The sequence below is a fragment of the Trachinotus anak genome, unplaced genomic scaffold (assembly GCF_046630095.1).
Source record: "Trachinotus anak isolate AG129_WGS33_773 ecotype Australia unplaced genomic scaffold, CSIRO_AGI_Tana_v1 ptg000003l, whole genome shotgun sequence".
In the NCBI taxonomy this organism is placed as follows: domain Eukaryota; kingdom Metazoa; phylum Chordata; class Actinopteri; order Carangiformes; family Carangidae; genus Trachinotus; species Trachinotus anak.
In genome coordinates, this window is record NW_027273854.1 from 17,204,607 (window position 1) to 17,225,675 (window position 21,069).

General features: G+C 38.3%; 1 protein-coding gene across 3 annotated transcripts in view; it reads left to right on the forward strand.

The window, feature by feature from the left end:
* arhgdig (Rho GDP dissociation inhibitor (GDI) gamma) overlaps positions 1 to 19,782 on the forward strand; it is a 68,469-nt gene extending 48,687 nt beyond the window's left edge. For all 3 annotated transcript variants that reach the window (XM_071474182.1, XM_071474180.1, XM_071474181.1), the window contains 5 exons: positions 2,800 to 2,973; positions 4,203 to 4,286; positions 12,654 to 12,730; positions 15,873 to 15,936; positions 17,277 to 19,782. In XM_071474182.1, the coding sequence (XP_071330283.1) occupies positions 2,805 to 2,973; positions 4,203 to 4,286; positions 12,654 to 12,730; positions 15,873 to 15,936; positions 17,277 to 17,476 (594 nt within the window). In that variant the 5' untranslated portion in view covers positions 2,800 to 2,804 and the 3' untranslated portion in view covers positions 17,477 to 19,782. The remainder of the gene's footprint in view (positions 1 to 2,799; positions 2,974 to 4,202; positions 4,287 to 12,653; positions 12,731 to 15,872; positions 15,937 to 17,276) is intronic.
* Positions 19,783 to 21,069: the final 1,287 nt, after the last annotated feature.

Here is a 21,069-nt window from a genome sequence, read left to right on the forward strand (position 1 = left end):
TTGGGACACAGTTACAAACTTGTAAATAATCCATATTGGTAAGCATATTTAAAAACATCACATCACTTATCACCTAAACAAAGTATAAATCCATGTGTTGGTCCTAGAAGATCATTAGCTGCTATTTACCATTCACTGTGTTAATGATGGTAGACAACCAGCCTTATCTCTGAAGTCAGAAAACACGCACTGTACATTATAAAAACGATCCGCACTAGAAAAACTACAACCAAGGGATTATAACCGGCAAGAAAGAAACCTTCCCATTAAATATAGATTTATTGTAATGTACGTGTGTGTGTGCGTGCGTGCATGCACGTGCAGTTTATTAAAACTGATATACCATGAATCTCTCTTGCTGCAAGTGAAACTAAACGCTCCACTGTGTATATTCAGTCATATAAAACAGCAAAGGTGATGTCAATGCAAGGGGAGTTGAAAGGGTTGCCATGGTGACGGGCAAAGGCAGTGGAGTTTGGCCCTGACTGGGTGGGGTGCTGCTATAAACACAGAAGCATGTACGGGTGCATGTGTGCATATGTGTGTTGAGACTTGCTGTGGGTCATCACATCCGTCATTAACGCATTTGATTTCCACTCACACACAATCTAACACACTGTGGCTGTGTACATTTATGCACTTAGTAAGTGTGTCTGTGACAAGATTTGAGTGTGTATGTGTGTTTGTGTACTCTCTGTGTCATCCAATTACCTCTACACACAGCTCTGAGCTGATGTACACTGAGCCGTCTCATTATGAACAGTAAAAACAGAACCAGAGGCTATTACACAAGGCTGTTACAGTCAGTAAACAGACGTGTACAACAAAGTGTGTGTGTGTGTGTGTGTGTGTGTGTGTGTGTGTGTGTGTGTGTGTGTGTGTGTCTCTTGGAGTCTTGAGGTATGCATTGTGGATTTGTAATCATAATCGTGTAATGTTTTATTGTAGAAAATGATCTGTATCAAAGTAAGCATTTTACATGGTCATGAAGTCATACACAGCATCATGTAAATGTTGACGCGATGGACTCCACTCTGATGGACTCCTTAGTATGTAAAGCAAAATTTAAAGTCTTTTCAAGCTCATTTTCTTTCCACATATAAATATCTGATCTGCTCTAACATCTTTTTCAGTGTGAAAATGATAAATGGTTGTCAATTCCTGCCGACGGTGCATCTTGGGAAATAAACACCTGAGCTGTACTTTCTCCTTCTGGTATAAATGTCTTGGCTTTATTGTGATACAGGTTCAAAGTTGTTCCTGTTCTCTTAACATGTGGACAGTTTTGTCTTGTGACTGCTATTGATTATGGTTTTGAAAGTCTGAATCCTTCCAGTTATTCCAACTATACCAGTCTGCATATAATCACTCTTTGGAGGTGGAATGAGGTAGAGATGCTAAAATAAAATTTCAAGCTTCCAGAACACATTATCGAATATTATCACATTATCGAAAACTCAGTATTGAATCAAAATCCCTGATGAAATCAAATCCCGGATGGCTGGAGCTGGCCTACACAGAGTTATATATCTTATCCCAGACAGTAAGCAATCTCGCCTGTGCTGGCTGGGTTTTCAGTCACTGAACTATAACAGAAATATTCACTGCTGATGAGCTCTGCTGAAAATGTTGTTTGCCTTTTCCTGCTTTAAATGTTTCTTGCCTTGCTGTCAGACAGAAGTCAGCATTTATTATTTTATTTGTAATTATTTGATATGTTAAGTTATTTTATATGCATATGGCACAAATATCAAAGTTATTTGATATATAAAAAAAAAAATCTTAAACTGAGATTACTTCATAGCCATGTGTATTATAGGTTAACCGTTTCCTTTAAGCTTATACTCCCAACAAACCAGTCCATTTGTCCAACTGCCCATGTTTTCTTTCACTGTGACCGTAGTTTAGTTCGGTGACTCCCAACCAAGGTCACATCTGTTGTCAGAGGGTATGGGTAGGGAAAGACTGGGGAGTAACAACTAATTGGAAAAAGCAGAAATTATATTTTGGTTTTGGAAAATACTCTTAGTCATTCAGTTTAATCAGCCCGCTCAGCTAAATTTAATGCAGTCTAATACAAGAGTCCTGCGATAAGTTCGGCCTTTATGAAGGTTATATTGTTGAGTTTTTGTTGAAAAAACAATTTATTAACCTTTATGATGATTTTGGACAATGTACGTTTGTTGTGCTGTTGAACTGTGTTGCATTTCAAAGGTGTTTCTTTTATTTATCTTACCTTCATTAAAACTGTTAGCTAAAAGTGTCTGAAACAGTGAGCTAAAAGTAATTGTTAGCTAACTAGTTAATGGATAAATGCTTGAAAGAGTTAAACAACTGAAAACGTTGACTAAAAGTAATGCTAGAAACAGTTGAAAGTCTAAATGGATACATGGTTGAAATAGTTAGCTAACTAGAAGTATCTGTTAGCTAAAATAAATGGGTAAACTATTTACTGTTTACTTATAGTTAGCTGTAATCGCTGAGGTAGTAAGATAAGATAGAAATAAAATGCTGAAAGTAGCCTAAAGGATAAATGTTTGAAATACTTAAGTGTTAAATACGTGGTTGAAACATCCCATTTCTTGCTCTCCAAGTGTCGAAACAGTAGCCTATACGCTTTTGTGTAATTAACAGTTTTAATCCAGTTTAAAGGAAATTAAAATGACCACATATGAGAGATGGTGTCAGTGAAACAGGGAATTGAATTCTGTAATGGAGTGCGGGGGTAAGTCAGACAAAAACTGTAAGAGCGACATGTAAGAGTGTATATTTAATGGTCTTTTCCTTTCTCTCTGGAAGGTCTGATGGCTGACAAGAAGGATTTGCCCATCGAGGAGGAAGAGGACGAGAGAAACCTCAACTACAATCCTCCGGCTCTGAAGTCTTTGCAAGAGATTCAGGAACTGGATAAAGATGACGAGAGTCTGGTCAAGTACAAGCAGACCCTGCTGGGGATGGGTCCAGTGACAGCAGGTGTGTGTGTGTGTGTGTGTGTGTGTATGTGGTTAGTGATTACCTGAGGTAATAGAGCTGGTGATTCACACTGGTATCCAGTGTTACTGCAGCTTTAATAATACCATTCACTCAATATAACGACTTGGTACATAGTTCCTTGGAGTCATCAACTTCTGATCAAACACACACACACACACTCTCTCTCACACACACACACACACACACACACAGGAACAGACCTGCTTGCCTCAGCATCTCTAATCCAGCAGCCCGGCCACGACAGCTGATATCAGTAGAATAGCTCTGACTCCTTCACTGCTGTAACTCAACACCACCCTTCGTAACATCGAATACAGTGGGAAAAGCAGAGAGAAGAGGATTTATCGTCAAACAGAGGGACTCTTAATCTGCTGAATCCTGATACCAGTCCGCTATACGAATGATAGTTACTTTCTTCTATAGTTACACAGCTGTTTATAGACTGTGATATATCACGTGTATAACTACAATGTCTGTCTTGTCATTTCAACTTCCATATCACGGACTTATTTTATATTTATTTATATTTTATAACCATTCCAACAGTGTGGCTTCAGGAATGGCATCAGGCCACCACTTTGGTCCAGACTGAATTATCTCACCAGTTTGATGCACACGTTCATTTCCACATTAGTATGAATTGATCCTCTGACTAAACTTTGGTTTATGACCAAATACATGTAAAACTGTCATTTCCATCAGCCTCAGCTGCTGTTTGTGTTCAGCATGTAAACACATTAAATGTGTTTTTTTTTTAGCTCAAAACACAACTGCTCATAAGTACAGTGTCACAAAACCATTAGCCTCATATTTGTAGACTCAGTCTCATTTATACTAATCTCCAGATCTCATAATCACTCATACCATCATTACAAAGACAGAAGAAATACAGTCTCCCCTAACACCACAACTTTTGTGTTTGTGTATGGATTCAATAGGTGATGTATCATGTGTTATATAATAAGCCCAGCTAGCTGCTTCCAGTCTTTTTTGTTAAGCTAAGCTAATCATCTTGTGGCTCCATAACAGACAGATATGAGAGTGGCTATTGATCTTCTCAACTAACTCTTGGGAAGAATGTGAATAAGTGTGATTAAAGAAATATACCATTCCTTTAAAAAAATGATCAAGCAAACAAATATATGAATGAGTGAATGAAAAATAAGTGAATGTGTGTTTACTGTAATAACCACACTGTTTTCCTCCAGACCTCTCTGGGCCTAATGTCTGGGTGACCAGGCTGACCCTGTTATGTGATGAAGCTCCTGGACCAATCACCATGGACCTGACAGGTACGCAACACCTCCCTTTTAGCACTCTCGTATTCACTTGGCTATCATCACCTTTCTCCCCAAACCCTGGCTAGATGTGGATGTGGTATGGTGCTGCTATGCCCTCTCATAGACTGAAATGCTCTGGAGCAAGGCATCCCACCCCACTGTGCTGCAGTTTACGTGCAGAAAGACTGCAGTGGGTGTGTCCATGCTTGAGAGAGGAGAGACAGCTAAATGTTTGCTTAGTGGGCAGTATTGACATTTTCCCCTGGGTGCAGGCGAGAGCGACAGGCAGGAAAGGGGAATGAGGTGTCTGTAAGTTTATGTGTGCACGTGTGTGTCTGCAGTGCATGGTAATCAGGTGGCTGCAAGGAGATTATGTCATTACCTACAGGGGACAAAGTTGAGGAAAAGATCAATCTCTCTGTCTCTCTCTCACTGTGTGTGTGTGTGTGTGTGTCTGTTTATGTGTGTAAGTTCACCTATCATGATTTGTGTGCAGGGCATGTCACATAAACGGGACAAGTTATTTGTGTATTTGTGTGTGTTTCTTCCAGGGTTTTCTTTGATTTTTCCTTGTTTTCTTGCTTGTCACACACACAATTACACATTCCCACTGTATTCACATTCACACTCAAAAAGGCCTTATCACAGACTGCTAAGACTAATAAGAAAGGTCACCTGGTTGCTAGGCAATGCTGACTTAGTACTATGCAGTTTGCTCTGATTCACACACAGAGATAGAAACTACCTAACAGCATTTAATGTGCATGTTTCAGTGTGTAAGGGAAGATCTGTTGAACTGCATGCGAGGGGAAGAGGACACGGTTCTTCAAGAGCAGATAGATGTAATTTTTCAGATTTGGTTTCAGTGATACACGATGCAGGAAATGATATGCAGATGGGAAATCACTTGAGCGAGATGGCATTGGGCTAAGGCACTACAAATTTTTAACACAAAGACTGTATTAAAAACTGGGAGTGTGGAACTTAAAGGGGCACTCCACTGATGATATGTCTAGTTTGCTCTTCATGAGGAGTGCTACTCAGTCTGTGGAAATGGTTGAATAATGTCTTCTGTGGTTTATCAAGTCTAAGAAAATAACCCTAATGATGTCATGGTGATGTTATCAGGGCTATCTCAGCTTGGTTTGGAGATTTATTATTTTTTAACAGGGAGCTGCATCACTAACTGCACATTTCAGAAATGTGGGTGTCCAGCAGGCAGAACAATTTTAATAAACTGCACTATCCAGTTCCCAGTTATAGGACGTGCAGGATGCAGTGTTTTTGGAGCTTTACCAACACTAGGGACTAAAACTCATGAGATCTCATCCTGTGAGAAGTTGCAGGGAGGAAGTTGAGGTGGTTGTGTATTTTGGTTAAGCAACGCACCTCATTGTGTTTTTTCAATAATTAAAGACCACGATCTTTCCTGAAACTTAAACAAGTACTGAGCTGCATAAAAATAACCATAAAATTTAGTTTTAGTTTAGTTGCTTGGTGCAAATATGGTACTAAAAACATGAATGTTTTTGGTTTGGCAGGAAAGGACTATAGATACATAATACAGATAAATAAACGTTGATTAAAAAATGTAATCTGTGTGGTATTCCTCTACATTTAAAATATATTTGCTATTGAAAACTAGTTTTATAATATATCAGCGTAGTTTTTAGAAGCCATTGCTACCTTTCAGAGGTTGATGTGTTTTCCCTGTTGAAATCACAGCAATACTTGTAAGTTGACCAACTGTTTCAAATTAAAAACCCTCTAACGTTTCAGTGGACAGAATCCCTTTATTTCTTAACAGGGCTTTTATGGCTGTGCTGACTGACTGACTGTTTCCCGGTTGGTGGTGTTTCTGATGTTTTGACCGGCTCTCTGATGTGGCAGCCCACCAGGATTTTAACCATTGCTCTCGATGTATTTAATTCTGGCATGTTAAGATAGCATTTAATCATTTGTTTTGCTGTGTATGTTCACATCCCCTATGTGTCTGCATGAACACAAACAGCACCCCGTGCACACCGATACACCATCTAGCCATATACTAGGTTTATACCTAGTACAGGGCAGAAAACATTTAATTGAATTCAATTTTGATTTCATTTCGTAATGGTAATTCCATAAAAGTGTTGTGAGACTGTAATAAAGGGCCCCTTTTGCCAGTTTGCAACATGTTTGTAACATGAGATCATTTCCTTCCTTAGTTTTGACATGTTTTATTGATGGAAACAAACGGCATACTCATGCAGGAGCTTCTGGGATCCCTGGTGGGCTAATAAGTTTATATGAATTTTTTGAGCAATTACCATTTGTGAAACATGATTCTGCCATAAATCTACACATAACCACTGCTTGAAAATTGCTTCGGTGAAAAAGGACCTCTGATGATTAGATTGTAAAGGTTAAAGCTTTTGGGAGCATCATGTGATGTTTTGTATCGTCTGACTTCCTACAATACAGTGTCTGCTCTTCCACTTAGCAGACAGAGCCTTCATCCCAATACAAGAAATGTTCTTTGACTCTGGACACTGACTTGATTTCACTGTAACACTGTTTTCTAGTGTTGCAGGAAGATTTTGTGTCCATCCAAAAAACTGAAAAACCTCTGTGTATTTCCCCTGGAAGCAGTTCAAATAATTGTTTAATTCATATGGTTTAAATAGGATAAACATGCATGTGTGTGTTTGTGTTGTAGAACTAGAGGGAAAAGAGAAATAGCCTTATGCTGTGTGAGAGAAAAGCATCTCCCATCATAAATCTATAGAGTAAGCAGCGGTGTAATAATCAGACCTGCTGGTATATCTTGTTTCAGTCAGATAGCCGAGCCGGCACCAGGCTGGATGTGAAATGGACTTTCCGTCCGTAGCTGAAAGCATTAGAGACCTTATTATATACTATAGGCTGTTAGCAGTGCAGCATGGTGCCTTAATTGATGATGGACATTTATTGCTGTGCATGTGTGTGTGTGTGTGTGTGTGTGTGTGTGTGTGTTGACGTTAGAGAGAGAGAAGAAGAGGTGGCAAAACAGAGGGTGAGATACATTGCACCATCGTAGAGGTAATTGCTCTACACTCTGAGAGTGTAAGTGAAGGAGAGAAAGGAGATGCTAACTCTCACTGCATGTTGGACTGGTCGTCCTATCAGACCTTTGATTTTTGTGCTGTTGTTTGGGTGTGTGCCTCAACCTTAACTTCTTAGTACATACAGTATCTGTTATGAGCTCTCTGCAGTACATCAAACCTCTAAGGAAAGGTGGATAGTAACCAGTACAACTGCTGAGAGCCTTCATGGTCTAGTTACAGTTTATAGTGTAAATTCTTTTCTTCTTCCTCTGAGGCTTTTTATACTTAATTTGGTTTCAGTAAACACATTCAGGACCTCCAATGACTGATCATGTAGCTTCGTTGATAGGAACAAATAAGACTCTATCTCAAAAGCCTTGAGGTTAAAGGAAAAATTTCTACTTTATTACATCTTTGGTCTTATTTTTGTAGCATGGGCCATCATTTGTATTCCATTACAGAAATATTTACAGTTCATTATAGAGGTCTGAGAACGTGTTAACCACTGCTATCTACAGTAGCAAAAACTAAAATCAGGTGATTGATTTTTGATTGGTTAAACTGTGCATCCTGGGTCCAGGTCATGTTAACTGATTAGCTATATTAGGAAGTATTGTTATATAGCTGGTAAGTTTGTTTACAACCTGACATCTGATCATGTGACTTCCTGCTTCCTAAATCTAGGCAGTTGCTCTGGTGAGCTCGTTTTCATCATAATCAATATAAATGATGGTCAAACCAAAAAAATGACCGCAACCAGTCTGCATTCGACTTTTCTGCTGCAGTTTGTCATAACTTTCTTTCTGTCACAACATCTTCAGTGCTCTTTGTTTGTTTGTGCGAACAGCCACTGAACAGGTACTCTAAATATGAAATTGGCACATTATGTGGAAGGAGGACCCTTGACTCATTAACCATGCAATGCCCCTGTAGCATGTAAGCAGGAATATGAATGGAAGAGATCTTTATCCATCTTTGCCTGTAGCACGCAGGCAGTGAAACTGAGTCTACCAAGATAATGCTCTCTCTGTAGGGATGATTCAAATTATCCACTGACAGAGTTTGAAAGTGTTTGAATCATTGAATTGATCCAATGGAATATTAAAATGATGAGTTTCATTCAGTCAATTTTAGGATATTTGCTTTTCCTCATTTTGAATATATGACTTAATTTCTGCTTTAGTTATCCTTCATTACATCCCTGCCTTCTTATCAGCACCTCTTTAACGTTAGGAGAGTGCAGGCCCACTGCTATTAGACTATCACTTTGCTTTCAGATTAATCCTCCACAAGAACTGACACTGTTATTTCAGCTCTTACTGCTGCTTGTGCTTCGATCAATGGCCTGAATGTTTATGCACTGCAATATGAAAAATGCTTTTCATCAGACCCAGCTGGCAGCACAAAAACAACTTGTATTTCCGTGTCTCAGTGGATACAGCAATAAGACAACCAGAGATAGAAATTCATTGCCAAATGTGGCCACCCAGGCAAAAAAAACATACTGGAGGCACAGAACTGTGACCTAGTTTGGCTTAAAGTGTTTGTTACCCATCAAATTTCAAGAGGATTGTAACATTTTACTACAGAATATGTGGTGTAAACCATTATTTTTATGTGAGGCAATTTCACTACAATAATACTCATTTTAATGACAGGAGTCCAGTACCCCTGGACCCCATTTCTGTTCTATTTCAGTTCTGAAATGACACAATATTCAAACTTTATCTTTTTCATGATCCATATTTGATTTTTTAAATCTGTCTCTATTCATAAAACACGAAACATCCATATTTCTATGCTGTAAAGTTTAACACAATGCGTCTATATCATAAATCATATCATCAACACTTAAGAGAATGATATATGATGTATCACAAGCTGTACTGTGCTGCCTCCCTGCCAGACCACACTACACAAAGCAATATCCTTCACTATGACTTCTCAGTGCTCTGGTGCCCTAAATGCAAGCACTGGCTTTGTTAAACTTTCATGTTCCCAGGGTTGTTTTGTGGAGCAGGCTACACGCTGCTACACATTTACTCACTCACACACACAGACGTAATGATGAAAGGGATCTTTGCAAAGTGTGCTGGGGGTGAATAGAAAATGTGGGATTAATTCAAAGAAACTCAACAATTGCCTTAATTTCTTCTGTCACCTCTGCTATTTGAGTAGCACAGGATGAAGCCGTCCATGTTCAAAAAGCAGAAGAGAAAGAGGATGACTGTTTTAATCCAGGCCAGTTTCTAATCTCTCTCTCTCGGCTGGACTTAATAAACCTAATGCTCATTTGCAAAGGTCTTATTAACTAATTTCACTTTGGGTTAATGTATAATCACTCCACAGAAACTGCAGCGATGAAGGTTCTGAACAGCTTCTTATTTGACATGAAGTCAGACTTATCATGAGACTGCTCTGTCTGATACTGTTGACCACCATATTCTGATAAGAACTGGTGGAGCACTCATATGTATGTAACTGAAAGTAGAGATATCACAATGTAAACTACTCCATTACAAGTGAAAACCCTGCATTCAAAATTGTTTACATAAAAACAGAAGGATTATGATCAAAAGTGTCCTGATGTATCAAAGTTAAACTGCTCACTTATTATATGTGTTATAACATTGGCTTATTATTACTGACACATTTATATGTAGGCAGCATTTTAAGCTAGTGTCCTAGTTATGGACAGTAATGCCAGTCTGTCCAGCTGTCAGATGGTCATCCACCACTTTAATGCTGATTAATATATATATCCATATATATATATAATATCCTCATAACTATTGGATAGATTGCCATACAATTTGGTGCAAAACTCCATGGTCCCTTAAACACTTTTATTATGAGGTCATAATTTCAGGTTATCCAATACTTTATTACCAAATACCTAAAACTATTTCATGCATTCTCCCATCACCACCTCTGCTCTGCTCGTGTTTAATGCTAATCAGCAAATGTTAGCATGCTAACAAACTAAATTGTGATGATAGACATTATACCTGCTAAACATCAGTATGTTAGCCTTGTCATTGGGAGCATGTTAGCATGGTGACGTTAGCATTTAGCTCCTAGCCTCACAGAGCCTCACAGAGCTGCTTGAATGGCTGTAGGTTGTTTGTTGGGTTAAGTTGTTTATTACTGACTGCTAACCTACTGGGTAATTTAATCAACAATAATGCATTGGATTTTATGAACTGACCATGTATTCTGAATGATCATTTTATTCTAAACCCTAACCTAAACCTAAAAGATTTTCTATTATCCTATTTTATTTAGTCTCCTCTAAAGTGAGAGACACCTTATGTGTTACTGTGCAGCCCAAACAAATACAGAATTTACTTACCTCTGGTGGTGAATCTTTATCAGACATGAAGTTGCAGGTTTTAAATGCATGTCTACTGGTGGCTACCTGATGCAACTATCACAATAAATGTGATGTTTTAATGGAACAAAGAAAACAAAATATTTGTCATTTTATGGAATGTATTGTGGGATAGGTTACAGAGTAAATTATAGTGTAAGGGGGATTTTTCATTCATTCTCCAATATTTCAGGCTTTTCTGGCTCCAATTCAGTACTCAGTTGCACATACGCATCCTTGCGTGCATGCTCGCATACCCATGTGTGTGTGTGTCTGAGGAGAACAGGTAGACAGCTCTCCACACTGACCTATTTTCTCTGTCAGACGCTCCCCGGGGAGGCCAGCATCTTTTCTCTCCTTCCCGTCTCCTGAGACAGGAGAAGAAAGATGGGGAGAGGAATCGGAGGGAAGAGTTTGTAAAGGGAGATGGATCAAATGAAATAAGACATAGACACAGATGGAGCAGTGGAAAATCTCCAAATGTCAGCTACTGAGGAACAGCTTTATTAGCTCGATGACATACATTTTTGATTTTATCTAATGGAACTGAAAGTGTTTAATGTGGTGGAGTAAGGGGACGTGTAGATTTTCAATTAAAACATGACAGTCAACATGACCAGAGTTAATAGATTTTCATACACCAAAAGCAATATGCTGTTTGTTGGAGGCTTTTATGTGAAGTGCCTAAATGTGCCACAAGCGCATACATATTTAATATGGGTAACACCAGTGGGAATCAAACCTCTGACACCAGACACGGCATTTCTGAGTGAGCAATGTACTGCCTGCACTGTGTGTGTGTGCAGATCTTATCTGTCGGTCACTTTCTTTCTTTTCCTGTCTGTCTTCTTCCTCTCTCCCTCTCTTCCTCCGCACATCACTGCTGTCTGTTTTTATTCACCCAGTTTCCTCTATCTCTCCTTCATCTCCCCCCTCCTCCGTTTCTCTCTGTCCATTAGGAAGCACTCAGGACTGATGGTTGGGTTTAAATTGAGATATAAAGTGATTAGGCGGGGGATGCATTTCTGATTGCTATGTGCTTTTACAACAACCCAGGATGCTTTTTTGCTCTCAATATGAACCCATTCAACCCCGCACTACAACAAAGACAATTTTATTGTAGCCATTCTGGTTTTAACAGCGACACTAAATCACTTGTATGTGTGTCACAGTTGTACTGGCATCACACCTTCAAGTATGATATCCATTTGTCTTATTTAGCTGAAAACACGAGAGGAAAATGCTCCAAATCCCTGGTTTGAGTGTTTATTTAAACAGTGTTATTATGCAGTGAGCCACATTTATCATGTTGTACACCGCTAAGCAAACATGCTGTACTGAATTTTTCCAACTGCTACTATATTAAACCTAACTATTAATTTTTATTATTTCTGTTGTCTTTTATTGTTGTGCGCACAACTAATTTGTTTCATATTTCCCATATAGCTACGTGACTTTATTTCTTATTGGGGGCCAAATTCCTTTTAGTGTGTGTGTATTTTGTTTCTGTCTGGCATTCTGTGCCATTGTTTTCTTTTATCTGTTCTGTTTGATATCTTTTTAAACATTTAATACAGATAATAATAATAAATCTTTGCATGCTCCTTGTTATGTTATGTTCATATGGAGATTCAAAAAATGAAAGGTTCAGTAAATAAAAGTGTGGAGAAAAACAAGAAAAACAAAACTACTAGTTGCCAGAAATGTCAAATAAAAATCTAAATACACCTTTTCAAATATACACAATATTTGCAGGAGTTTGTGAAGGCCACATTCTCTGTATGTGTAAATCAGCAGCAGTGTGATTGTAAAATGAATCATTTTGCATGTTGATATCATCATGTACGGCACACGTCTGCGGAGATACTGTCACAGGTGGTGTCATACGTATCATGTTGACCATGAGTGATGTTTGATTGCTGTTTTGTTTGTGTGTGTGTGCAGGAGACCTGAGCGCTCTGAAGGAGAAGAGCTTCTCCTTACAGGAAGGAGCGAAATACAGACTAAAGATACACTTTAAGGTAAGATGGATAGATGCAGTCATAGAGCTATGTTATGGATGGGGAGATTTATTGTGCATTACAGCATGGATGGATCACTATGTATATGTGCATGGATGTGAATGAACAAACAGATGATCGGGTATTTACTGTCAGTGATATCGAGACAGAAGAGGAGAGAGACTATGCTGAGTCAGCCACTATGTACTATACAATCAAACCATAATATCAAACAAGACCATTATCATATTTAATGAGACTTTTCAGTAGTGTTTTGTTTCATAGTGCCAGTAAAGATCAATGCTAGATAAGCAACTTGTCATTTAATGTCAGTAAGTTTGTTTCTCAAGTCAGATAATTGATTATTTTTTACATTTCTAAAATTAGACAGTTGTAATTTAAGTTTAATTGATTGGTCCACTACTTTAGTCCAGACTGAAATATCTCAACAACTACTGGAGAGATGAAAACATTCATGGTCCCCTGAGGATGAAACCTGCTGACGTTGGTCCCTTGAATTTTACTTATAGCGCCATTAGCAGGTTGCCATGTTTGTCTTTCACAAATATCCCAAGAGCTATTGCACTGCATGGATTGCCATTACCTTTTGTACAGACACAAATGGTGCCCAGAGGAGGAACCTTAGAGACTTTGATGACCTGATGGACTTTTCCTGTAGGGCCACCAGTAGGTGAAAATTTTCACTTATCGCCAGCTACTTGATGATTCATGGTTCCCAGAGGATGTATCATAGCGACTTTTGTGATCCCCTGACTTTCCCTGTACCACCACCATGAGGTTGACATTTGTGGTCGTCAGTGAAATGTCTCAACAGCTACTGGATGGATTGACATGACATTTGGTCCCGTCAGGATGAACAGGAATAACCGTGATGATCCCAAGACTTCTCATCTTCTAAAATTTGTACTTGTCCAATCCTCTGGTCTATAACCAAATACCCTCAAAACTAATAACATTCCCTTCATCCTCAGTTGTAGTTTGTGTCAAGTGCTTATTAGCAAATGTTAGCATGCTAACACACTAAACTATGGCTTGTTAGCATTTAGCTCAATCACATCTTCACTGAGCTGCGAACATCTTAGTCCTGTTTTGTTAGTTCTCACTGTAAATCAGGTAGAAATGAGTAAAAACTCAGCACAGCTGGATAGTGAGGGCAGGGCTGCTACAGCTCTATTTTCTTGTATGAAATCAGTGATAGCTGTGATTCAATCCCAAAACTCAACACATTCAAAATGTTCCATTATGCTCTCATGCCACTGTCCCCAGCCAAGCATTACCCTTTTTATGTCTCTCTTGATTCATCTCTTTCCCCATCATCATTTTCTCACATCTCCATTCTCTTCTCCTTCCTTCCTTTCTCTGTCACAAATAAACCACTCGACACTCACATAAACACACTGCAGCTTTTTTCCCAAGCTGCACCCTCACATCCACAATAAATAAACCCAGAGCAGGGAGAATGAGAGATTTTTTTAAAGGAAATTCACAGCAGATATACATGAGATAAGGAGTGTACCAAGAGGCTAGAAAGGATGTTTATGCAACAATGATAACATTAAGAATTATTAAATATTTCTGTATTTGCCCAGTTAGCCGCTGGAATAAGAAAAATGCACCAACAAACAACAATATCAACCCAGAAATGCAAGATACATCACCATTGGCTGATTTTTAATAGTTTAGCTTAGTGTTTAGAGTTGTCCTTGGGAACTACAGTCGATTCAGTGGTAGCTGTAACTGGTTGTTTATATCACTAAAGTTCAGTGAAGCTACGTCAATACACTCAGGCCCAGGCTGAATACTGGCTCATCTACAACCTCCTGTAGTGGTTTGAGGGTGATAAAGGCTGTGGGAAATATTTCTGTACTGAATAGGACACTAACATCTGAGTGAACGCTGTAAAAATACAGTTTGATCATAAACAAGTAAAAAATTTACAGTCATTCGGCATAAATAAAAAATAAGTAAGTGGCAGCTAATTCCCCCTATAGTATATAGATTTTTCTTGAAATGAAGAGCCTGTATGGCTGTGAGTGTTTGTGTTAGTGTCTGTGAGTAGACTGGAGGCGGTCCCCATGGGACCGGGTCCTGAGGGGAGAGGGAGATGTGCAGAGAATGACCTAATGGCTCAGAGAGCGACTCACTCCACTCTGCTTTGAGGACACCTGCTGGACAAACAGCTTCACTGCCCTCAGCTTCACCCTCAACATTTGATTTACTTCATCACTGTTTGAGGTCACACAGACCTGCTCTATGTGTATTTATTCATTTCTTCTCACCTAGTTAAAACCAAATAAAACTATACTTCATGTTTCATATGTTATATGGGCTGTGCATACAGTAATATATGTATATCCCATATGATTTCCAAAGGTCATCTGCATCACAGATAAACAAAAGCAATATATTATTCTGCACAGTGAGGTCCAACTCCCTGTTGGGACCAAACTGTTATAAAACTTTAACAACAGACAGACAAAAAGAATTACGTGGGATTTAGGAGGAGTACTGCTGCAGAAGAAGTACAGTCAACACCAACCACAGATACAGAGCATATAAACGTCAGTTGTATTTAACCGAAGAACTGGAAGTCTTTTCTAAAAAATGTTATCTTTTCAAAAATAGGTTTGTTCCCAAGTATCAAGCTATGAAAATAATATTAATTGTGTTTTTTTAGCTGTTAAAAAGGGCCCAATAGAAGATTAGGGTTAACCCAGAACACATAAACTCACTAATCTTTGTGTGTCATTGACTGATACAATGTTCTTGTAAGCATGGTGGTCTTCTCTCAATGTGTGGTATTCGTAAATAATAAGCATGAAAAATAGGCACTGTAAATTTAATCTGGATATACTGTTATCTGTAATTGAAAAATATATTCACATAATGTTATTGAATGTATAATAAGGGTTGATACTGCCAACTAGCTTGAAGCCTCTTTCTATGTGGAGTTTGCATCTTCTAAATGTCTCTGTGTGGGTTTACCCTGCGTGCTCCACTTTCCTCCCACTAACAAACACCCAAATCTTTCTGAATACATGCATTTTTGTGAACTGGAGAGTGCAAATTTTCTGTAATGTGTGAATTTGTTACCAAGAGAAAAATGCATGCCAAGATTTGATGAAACTGAATGTGTCTGCAGGTGAAAAGAGAAATCGTTGCTGGCTTGAGGTACCATCATGTGACCTACAGGAAAGGAATAAGAGGTAAGTTCACTACAGCCTTCATATGGCAAACGTAAATTACCTTGTAAAGTCCAAATACAAGACTACCTCTATCCTAATGAGAAGACATGAAGCAAATTAATGTCAATCATTTTACATCCATGTCATTTACTGTATGGACTGCAAAGAAGAAGTGTTTCATAACCTACAATTTCCCCATTTATACCTAAAAATATGGCATTTATCCTGCAGGCGAGCGCACATTTATCTTCTGCTTCTTATTTTTACAAGTAGGAATCAGACTTTTTAAGAAGTAATTGTATATGAACCTCGACCTATCTTCTAAAATCCATGCCCATATTTATCAAACTTCTGTGAATTACACTTCATCGAGCCAAATGAGGTGTACAACATTTCTTGGCTAAATGTGAAAATTAAGACGCGTTTATCAAGCAACTCACTGCAGAGAGGTTTAGGAGGAGCCTTTAGGAGTGGCTCTGAAGTGACCACATGATGAATCACATGTGTGCTCAGGGCAGAAAAAGCCAATCAGAGTTTAAATATTTTAGTCACACGTGTGGTTTTTTCCCACAAGAACGAAAGATCGGTTCATTTGAGTTAAATCCTTCATATCTTCATGAGAAATTCCAATGTGAAACTACTCTCATTTTTTTTTATTAGATAATGCTTCATCTAACATATTACTCATCATGACCAATGATATTTTTGGGCCGTCATTTCAAAACATTTATCTCAAGATGTGTTCCCACCCTGTCTGTACCACAGTCATCAACGATCAACACTGAACAAACTATATAATCTTGAGTTCTCTTAAGTTTAAGAGTATTTTAAGTCATAAGATATTTGTGAAAGAGGTTTTATTTTTAAGTTTTGCAAGTAGGATCAAGGGAAATTGATTTTTATTTTTATTTTTTATTTCCCAAATGACCCTTTCATGAGCATGAAATAAATGGGGCCATATTCATGAAACATCCTTGTGTCATCCCTAACTCTAAGTTTATGGGCTTAATACACTACTCTCCACTACTGTGACAAAAAAAGGAAAAACTGGAAAATTGTTGTTTGCACAGTTGATTAACTCAAATATCTCAGCCATTTGTCATAATTAAGCTCCTCATCAAACCAGAAGTAGGTTTTTCTTTATGAGTAATTATATAATCACCAGCTGAATTAAATAAATAAAGCTGATTCCAAGGCCATTGCTGGATGAGCCAGTTTAATTGGAGCTACAGTATATGATGAGTTACTTTATCAAATGATTGCTGATTTGCTCAGGCAACTATATATATACATCACAGTATCATGCAGATGGATGAATAAAGCCCAAGGTTACTAAGTGTCTGTTTCAAATCTTCCTGCAGTGGACAAGGTTTCATACATGGTGGGAAGCTACGGTCCGAGGGCAGAAGAGCACGAGTTTCTAAGCCCGAGTGATGAGGCACCCAAAGGTATGATGTCACGCGGCCACTATCAGATCAAGTCCCACTTCATCGACGACGACAAGAACATCTACTTGGCCTGGGAGTGGAACCTCGACATCAAGAAGGACTGGAATGAATAGAGGTAGAGAGAGAGAGAGAGAGGGATGATGCTACTCTCTTCCCTTCTTTCACTCCTGTTCTTCACCTCCCTCTCTTCTTTCCCTTCTTTAACCCACCTCCACATTGTTTTATGAGAGCAGCCTTTGCACTGGCCAAAACAGGAGGCTCTACTTCTCCTCTTCCTCTTTATTTTCCTCTTCTACATTTTCTTCCCTGCCTGTTTAATGCAGGTCTCTTGAAACCTGAGAGCAACTGGGACCTTTAGAGGAGAGCCCCCCCCACCCTTTTTATCCCTGCATTATATCTACATATATATCCCATCCATCCTAAGTTATTTCCTTTTACTTTCAGTCCCCTCCCCACTCCCGTCGTGTATCCATACCTTCATACAGCAGCAGTGGATGGTCTGAAAACCAGGCAATTAAAGGAAGTCACTTGAGGCACAAAGGAAAATACAATATAGCAAAGTCTTTGAATGGCTTGCTACAGCTAAAGTGAAATACACGCATCAGTGAGCTGCAGGAGCTGCTGTTGTTGCTGTTTTCAGTAGCCTGTAAGATTCCTATATTATTATGAATATTGTAGAGCCATGATATACTGCAACGTTGTTCAGTTTACTGAAGCAAGACGCCCTGAACTGGATGCAGCACACTTAGAAACCTTGAGTATCTGTCAAACAGACTTTCCCAGAAAGAAGAGATGACATATATGAACACAAAGGGCACTATAATGCTCAGCAGGAACATTTGACGAAGGTTTTACCATTAACAGAGAGCTGAGGCGGGGTCGTTGAGGGAGAGGCACAGGAGAAAGATACTATGTGAGGTGGTGATCTGAAAACAATGGGAAGTTGGTTCTTGTGGTTCAGATCAGCTGGAGCTGCAGCAGGGGCTGCGACACACAGCTCATGGAGGCATTTCAGGGACTTTAAAACCCTTAGCACCCGACTGCCGCAATCCCTCTCTCTGTCATAACTTAGTCAAATCTTAACACACTGACGCGATACACATATTTTTAGATTCAGTGTGACGTACACTTCCAAAGATATCACAATCTCTGATATCCACCCTAAGCAAAAATGTCCATAGAACCACTTACAAATTGTAGAAAAAAGACGCTCCTGTAGTTGTAGTAGGTGTAGTTCCAAAACTTGAGCATGATTATCCCCCACATAGAGTGACAAAATCCAGTTGTCTCAGTTTTGTCTGAGACAAGTGTCAGATTTTGAAAACCCCAGTTTTAAAAATATAAAAGGAAGAGAAAATAACTTTTTAAGAGGCAGAAATGTAACTTGTCAGTAAGCTCATGTATTTTCTTTATGTATTTCTTTAGTTACAACATATTTTTTTATTCCATGCCCTAGGGTACTGATTAGTCTATTGATTGATGAATATGTTTTCTCTTACTTTCATATCATGATATTAATGATTCCCCCCCCCCCCATAACTTTTTTTGCAGTAAACAAATCGAGTACACGTTTTTTTTCTACATCAGTATACATAATCAACTACAGTTTTGAAACAATTCAGATTCACCTCTTCTCCCAACGTGCACTACATGCATAAAATCCTGGACTTACATTTTATCAAACTTTTTTAAAAGTTGTGTTTGCTTTCAAAGCATTAGTTTTCTCGAGTCTTTGTGGAGCTTTTTGAAAGAGCAGACCAATTAAAGACTGTAACTGAACTGTGTATATTGTAGAAAGAGATGCATGAATGTCCTTTAGGATTTGATACCATTCACTCAGTAAAAATAAACAAAATTAGCCCTTTCTAAACCTCTCTATACCAGGGACATGAGATGTGAATAAAAATCAGTTTTGAACATTTTAATGAAACATTTTAAGATGGTAGCTGGAAGACAATGGAGTACTGTCAGAGAAGTATATCAAGGGATGAATTAATTCCCCATAAAAGATAAAAAATATCGTTATTGTATTAAGTCTTTGGATATGATATTGTCATTGTTGCTGAGCATATTGAACATTGAAACCATTTGAAATCGTTGTGATCTAAGACTAACTGTAAATGTTGGCTTGTTGGGTGTTGCATGGTTTAACAAGATTCTCTCTTCCTTTTTTTACAACTTTATTGTAAAATTTAATGTGATAAAAAAAAAAAAAGGTACTGACGCAATATCCAGATGTCAATGGTTGCCAGATACTGCAGATACAGTATTTACAGGGATATTTTTAAAGGCACAGATGGCTGGAAAAATCTGTCTGTGTCTAATGCCTCGAGCCTGTAACAATCAAGTGCTGCATCTTCAAATATTGGTGTCAAGTCTAGTATCCTGTATCTTTTAATAAAGGCAGTTCAAACAACCAGCTGGATGTCTTCTTTGAAGTATTTGTCCAGCACTTACCAATCAAATGAGGAAATAATTAACATGACAACTGCAAAAACCTGTGAATTTCCTGTGTGTAACTTGAAAGTAACATATAACAGAGAAGAACTTACAGAAATCAGTCTTCTTTATTGTCTGTTTTATTATGTTACATTATTAGCATGGTGTGAACTATGATCACACTTACATATTAAACTGCAGTATACAAGAGCATCAAGTAAAATGTTTCACACAGTGATGTGCCAAGTGAAGATTTTTAACATGCCTCATTGCGTTTTGTCAAAAAATTCACACAGACATTAAAGAAAACAGCATCCTGCACTTTGAACTTGAAAATATAATTACTATTAATAGTTTCTAATTGTCTGAAACACTTGGGTGTGCAAATGATTCACTGTGCTGCCTCCATACTACAGTCTGACATAACAAAGGTTATTATCACCAGAGTTATACAACACATGTAATCTCCCTCTGTTTCCTTACCAGTTTTTAATTCAAGATAAAGGAGTTTGTGTAAAGTCGGATTTTTGATACTCTTTGAAAAACAGTACATAGGTTTAAACTTTTGATTGAGTCTACCCATGTAGTAAATCAGTGTTTCTCTTCAAATGATGACATTTGGTTTATGTTGAAATCAGCTCATGATGAAACCAAATCCAAGTTCCTCTTACTGTTACTTACAAGTCTTTCAGCTCTTGAACTTGAAAACAGGAACTCCAGCACTGTTCCAACATCAAAAGAGGGTTATTTATAAGAGAACAATATATCTAGAGTATATGTTTAATAAAATGTAGTACAGTATATCTGTAGTTTTAAAAATGAAAGCTCAATATCTTGGGAAATTCACTTCCAGTTTCTTGCCAAGAATTAGATGAGGAAAAAAAAAACGATACCACTCTTATGTCTGGGTGTTAGAGATGAAGCTACAGATGGTTCGCTTTGCTTTGCACAAAGACTGAAAAAGGGGACGACAGCAAGCCAGGCTCGACAGAAATCCCTCTAAGCCCTTCTTAAGCTCTTAACACGTTATATCTTATTTGTTTGATACGTACAGCGTCAAAGTATAACAGCAGGTTGTGTTTATAATGAGCTTAGCTGTAGCTAAGCTAATTAGCTCCTGGTTGTAGCTTCAGATTTAGTGTTACAGACATGAGAGTGGTATTAATTGTCTCGTCTAACTTTTGACAAGGAGGCAAACAAGCACAGATTTGTGAGTCAAACATTTGCTTTAAATGTGCATATGTGTGAGTAATATAGTGTTGTTTTG